Consider the following 6,249-nt stretch of genomic DNA (forward strand, 5'->3'; position numbering starts at 1 on the left):
ATTATATGGAGGAACTTATATTTGATTACTCCACTTATGTGAGTAATTATACTCTTCCTTACAAGATTATACAAGGAGAGAAAATTAAGAATTTTATACCCAAAACATATTGAAAAGCTAAATCCAAATTAAAAGCATTCACCAAGCAAAGCAAGAAATCGAAACAAAACTTTCTATTTACTGTAGTTTCATTATTGTAAAGAAAAAAGTGCTAGCTGGACCTATGCACATATTGTTTCCAACTCGAACTATATATGTGTATATATATATACTTGTAAAATTAAAATATTTATTAAAGGTGCATGTACTATTTTTCTATACAATTATGAAAAACATTCTGGGGGTGGAGTAGAAAACCTAGACTTATCAACACAATAATCATAAGTCATATACTTGGCTTTAACTTCTTCATATTTTTTTCTTTGTTTAGAACTCAACTTCCAATATTTTTTTTGGTTCCACCAAAAATTAGGAGAATTACAATTAGTATTAATGGAACTAATTGGGCAGCCAATAATATCGAAATCTTGGAAATGAGCTTTAAAGGGTGCAAAAGACCAATTGGTCTTTGTTAATCCTCCATCTGTTGCCCAATTATCTCCATCCCATATTGTAGCTAATATTTGCATTGGTTTTGATGGATAATTCACTCCAATATTTGCCTTGTTTTTGAACACTCTAAATGGTATATTGTCCACAAAAAACCTGAAACATATTGCAAAAGAAAACATAAAAATCAGACTCATGAAATTTAACTTGTCGTAAAAGGTTACTTGTCTTTTGTTTCAGGAAATTTATCTTGTTTTTCTACTAATAACTTATAGATGAACTTTTGCATATCAGTGCAATTTAATCAACTTATTTAATAGGTTATTTACCTTATTTTTTCAGGTTAAGAGATTATTAGTTCTATACACTATGAGCGTTTATCTTTATTACTAGACAGAGGCGGGGTTGGGGATTTTTATCGCCTAAAGTTACTGAGTAAATTAATAATTTATACATATTCAATAAATTTTTTACGACAAATATAGTGTTCGAACCAAAGCTACTGGGTTCGGCCAAACCCGCTCTTAACACTCTAGCTCCGCCCTTGTTACTAGATTATTATTAGTTCTATACATGACTATGGTAAAAGATTAGGTGTTTTTTTCTCATGTGTCAAAATTTTAGTGGATAGAGTTATTCAATATTTGTGCTGGCGGAAAACAACAAAAACACAATGAAATAGCACAAATCAAATTGGTTAGACACCACTGTTATAAAAAAACATGAATATATATATATATATATATATATAATATTATATAGTACAAAAATTGATTGACTACCTCAATTTTTATCTTTTTGGTGAGAACTCGATTTTTCACCTTCTAATCCCCTCCCCCATTTCCCTTACCCTACCCCCAGGGCTGCAGTGTCACGAGATAACGTTTTGTTGGATTCTTTTAATATATATATGTATAAGAAAAATAAAAATATTTAGGATAAATATAAAAAATGCCACTGATTATCGTTATAATGATTTGTTCATTGGTTTTACTTTTTAAAATTGTGACACCGCTTATGAAATATCCTGCGTACGCTACTATAACTACCCCTATTTTTTTTTTAAAAAAAGGGTGTACATAATTGTCTTACACTATCTGATGCTGGTTCCATAGGATTTTGTAGTTGTGAAAATCTGCAGTTGGATCAAACCAAAGATGCATCCTTTGTTCTCTATTTCCTTGGCCATTTGCAAATATGTTTGTCTGCAACGTATATGGTTTACCTTCTCTGTTGCCCAAAAACTCGAAATCTACCTCATCATGATCATTGTTTGTATTTGATCTTAACTGCAACCATAATTATATTCTTTAATTTAGACCAAATTTCCAAATCTTAAATATTAAATTTACTTGGTTTTAACTTATATACACTAATAACGCAACTTTGTTTTTTTTAGACTAACAATCAGGGGCGGCTAAATATAATGGGGAGTCAAATTAAAATTTAAAAAGAAGCCTTAAATTTTTCGATAAAAATTAAATATATTTTATTTGATGTTTACTCTTATAGCTACAACTTTAAACTGTAAGTACTTCAATCAAAAATCTATATTGCTGCAACTTTCAACCGCATGTATTTCAATCTCAAATTGACTGTAAATTAAATAATTGAAATATTGCTTTACTTGCCTTAGGTCAAAGCCGACTCAATGTATTTTAATATATTATAGCGCGTAATCTGGCAATCTGCTATATTTTCAAGTTGTTAATCTCACTTTTATGAGTAATTTGATTTTTTTTTTTTAAGATTGTCGATGTATAGAAGTTAAACTCAATTTACTAAAATAAGTTTATAAGAAATATTAATACTTACATAAAAAGCAGTCACGACTCCTGCAGAGTCTCTGTCTGGTAGCTTTATTCTCATGTGAAAGAAGCCTGAACCATAATTAGCCTTGGACCCAAAGCCAGATCCTATAATTCAACAAATAATTTTGCATAATATAAAAAAAATACATAAGCAAAGAATAACTTAATTAGTATTCGTTTGGTTTAGAAATAAGTTATCCTAGGATTAATTATAGCAAGATTAGTTATTCCGGAATTGTTATCCCACTCCAATAGGGATAAAAATAATATTACAATCCCGGGATAACTAATCCCTGGATTTGTTATACTGCGATATATTTTATCCCAACTTAATATGGAAAAAACTCATCTCAAATTTAATCCCGGGATTAATTATTCATTATCCATTATCATACCAAATGAGCCCTTAATGTACGCCATGCATATACAATTATGAAAACTAAAGTTGATCATGCATGAAAACACTTCTTTAATTTCTTCCTTTTTTTCTTCTTTTGGACTATAGGTGATATGTGTTAAAAAACAAAATTAAGTAATTAAAATTATTTTTTTAAGCGTTTAAATTTTTAGTTCATGAGATGGTCACACAGTTCAAGTACGTCTAAGACCGGTTCATTTCTCATAGACAACGTCCATTATAAAAAAAAGAATTTTCACGTATTTAACCTAAGAAAAAAAGATCAGTCAGCACGTGAGAGACATGTACAATACATAGTTAAGCAATTAAAAATGTGTTCTTTCTAATAGCTTAAGCTAAGGTAAGATATATAACGGAGCAAGCGAAACATATATATATATATATATATATATAAACTAAATTACCAGAGGTTTTGTCCATTGAAATCTGAAGTTCTCTTCCTCTGTTGAAGGACACGACGTGTTCATTTCCAAACAGAATATGATAGTTGACATTAAAAGGCAAGTCTTTGGCTCCACTGGCAAAGGCCCCTAAAACTAGGAGAAATGCAAAAAGACAGACAAGATGTAGAGAAGAACGCATATTTAGAAGAATATTACTCTATTCTTGATCAATATCAAAAAAATAATGATTGTGAGTTTAACAAGAGAAAGCTCTCTGGTTGGTTATATAGAGTTTTTTGAAAAGCTTCTAAAAAAAAGTGCAGTTCGGTGCACTAAATTTCCGCTATGCGCGGGGTCCAGAAAAGGGTCGAATCACAAGAGTCTATTTTACGGAGTCTTACCCTACATTTGTGCAAGAGGCTATTTCCACGGCTCGAACCCGTGACCTCTTGGTCACATGGTAGCAATTTTATCAGTTAAGCCAAGGCTCCCCTTCTGAAAAGTTTCTAATAGACAAATTTAATTTTTATTTATAAAACTAGAAAAGTAAAAGGAAATTAATAAAACTTACTCTAAATACTTCTTTTTTTTCACTCGGTGTTCTATACTCGCATTGGATTTGCACGGCGCTGTAAGACTCATTAAAGGGGAAGAGCTCCCTACTAGAATTTTTGAAGAATTAATTAACCTAAATAGCCTTCCACCCAACAACTTACACCAAAATAGCCGGCAAATATGTAATATATGTATAATCCATATATAATATATGCATAACCGTTAATAATCAGTGTATAATCTATATATACTAGCTAGAAAAATAAAAACAATGAATCCAAGTGACTATTTATGTAAAGATCACAGAACTTTTTATAATTTAAACCCGACGTCTCTGTTAAGGATGAAGAATCCTATCCATTCTGTCACGACCTTTGGTGGTTACTTAGAAATATTTCAACAAAGAATACCAGAAAGAAAGATAGAAGGAAAGAAATGAAATGAGGAGATACATAACGGCTAAATTATGGCCTAAAACCTTTCCTTTAGGCATACGTATACCATACTAATTAGGACATAGTACTTACATCATTAATCTTGGAAATAAGCTTCAAAGACATAATATAAAATGATAAAGAAAGGAGATTAGGCCAACTAATTATGGGAATTGAACAAACTAATTGTGAATGATGCGAAAATGCCTCAAAACAGTTACCACGTTTAGGACTAAATTTATATACGTGACAATATAACTAATTTTTATCAGTGTATTTTAACACGTTGTATAAGTTATAAGTTTTATTTTTAACGTTACTAATCCCACTTACTATGGACATTTACATTCTATTTATGCTTTAGGTGATCTGAAAACTGTAAAACTCTTTGCAATGCTTGTCAAATAAAAGTTGAATCTCCAGGGTTTTGGATTTTTTATACAAATAGCCGGCCGAATTTATTATTTATTTTTCCTATCCGATATATATTGACTATAAACAATTATATACATGTTACATATGGATTGTACATATATATTATACACACGTCGACTATTTTTAGTTTAAACGGTTGGACAACCATCTATTTAGGTTAATTCTTCCCAGGTTTTAAGCAACAAAAAAATGAAAGCAAGGGAAGCATGAGTTGGGCATGAGCTTGATCACCTTCAATCTTTAATTCCCAGACGTTTGTGATATGCTAGCTAAGCTCCATATCGTAGCCCCCATCATAATTTGCTCATTCGGGAAATAACTTGAAGAGAAAATGACCACGAATTTGATAGCCTTGTCATGAATTGTATTATATGATGTTTGTACGCATGTACGAATTTAAAATTTAGAGTCAATAATATTGGAAAAATAATCCCCACAAAAATAATATTCACGGTATACGACTTTAATAAATGTGAATTATTAAATATAGTAATAATAAAAAAGCACAACGAGATTTTTACGTGGAAAATCCTTATTGAATAAGAAAAATTATGGTCCGAAAGGAGCAACTGATTTCACTATAGCAAGAATTTTATAATTTGTGGTACTGAGTAAAATACTCCAAGACCACTACACACTTAAAAAAAAATTATTTTTATTTTTCCACCTCACTACAAATACCACTCAAACTCTCTATATTTTTTCTCACAAAGTATTTTGGTTCTTACTCTGCGAATCGCTCTCTTTCTCTCCGTTTTGGTGTGTCCGACAACTGAAGGAGAACTTCTTTATTTATAGAGGTGAAGAGCCTCTCTAAAATGTTAGTGGTGACATCAGTAATAGAAAACTTACCAATCATATCTTCCTTTTTTTAAACTTTTCCTTACCAGACAAAATCTTTATTTGACAAGCTTGGATTTGGATGGTGCAGCCTTTGCCAAAGGAAAGCTCTTCCATTCACATGAAAATTTATAGGATGGACCCCACAAATCTTCTCATCCAGTGCCATGCATCTAAAGGAGGTATCTTCAGTTTTTCATATGCTCATGCCGACAAGTTCTTTGCATAGCTCGAACTTATCTCTCGGTATTACTTTTGTCAACATATCTGCAGGATCTCGTATGAATCTTTTTGACCTGCAAAGATTCGTTCTCCACTTGCTCATGAATGCAATGATATCTCACATTGCTATGCTTTGTTCTTGTATGGTACATAAAGTTCTTACTCAAGTCTATTGTGCTTTGACTGTCACAATAGACGACGTACTCTTTTTGATGCAATCCAAGCTTTTGAAGAAACCCCTTGAGCCACAACATTTCCTTGCAACTTCTGCACCAACAATGTACTCCCTTCAATTGTTGAAAGTGCAACACACTTCTGCAATTTAAATTGCCATGATATAGCTCCCCCTGAAAAAGTAAATAGATATCCAGTAGTAGATTTTCTATTATCAGTATCTCCAGCCATATCAGTATCTGTATAACCCAACAAGACTAGATCCGATCTTCCAAAGCATAAGCATTCATCCGAGATTCCTTTTAGATACTTGAGTATTCACTTCACAGCTTCCCAATATCTTTTCCTAGGATTGACAAGAAACCTACTAACAATACCAACAATATGAGCAATATCAGGTCTGGTACATACTATTACATACATTAAGC

General features: G+C 31.6%; 1 protein-coding gene across 1 annotated transcript; it reads right to left on the reverse strand.

Moving 5' to 3' along the window:
• Nucleotides 1–201: 201 nt before the first annotated feature.
• Nucleotides 202–3,423, reverse strand: LOC104218092 (xyloglucan endotransglucosylase/hydrolase protein 2-like). The gene is made up of 4 exons (XM_009768493.2): nucleotides 3,183–3,423; nucleotides 2,365–2,465; nucleotides 1,642–1,838; nucleotides 202–705 (listed from the first exon to the last, which is right to left on the reverse strand). Exons 1-4 carry the CDS (start codon nucleotides 3,358–3,360, stop codon nucleotides 324–326), a joined length of 858 nt encoding a protein of 285 aa, XP_009766795.1. The 5' UTR covers nucleotides 3,361–3,423; the 3' UTR covers nucleotides 202–323.
• Between the last annotated feature and the right edge of the window lie 2,826 nt (nucleotides 3,424–6,249).

This window comes from Nicotiana sylvestris, chromosome 2 (genome assembly GCF_000393655.2).
Source record: "Nicotiana sylvestris chromosome 2, ASM39365v2, whole genome shotgun sequence".
Taxonomy (NCBI): domain Eukaryota; kingdom Viridiplantae; phylum Streptophyta; class Magnoliopsida; order Solanales; family Solanaceae; genus Nicotiana; species Nicotiana sylvestris.

Bases quoted from the DNA above. Each gene is read 5' to 3' on its own strand.
- LOC104218092 (XM_009768493.2), bottom strand. From the start codon at position 3,360: ATGCGTTCTTCTCTACATCTTGTCTGTCTTTTTGCATTTCTCCTAGTT. The intron at 1,839-2,364 runs GTAAGTATTAAT...TTATGGTTGCAG, and splicing joins GAGTCGTGACTGCTTTTTAT to TTAAGATCAAATACAAACAA. The intron at 706-1,641 runs GTAAGACAATTA...AATATGTTTCAG, and splicing joins TGGAACCAGCATCAGATAGT to GTTTTTTGTGGACAATATAC.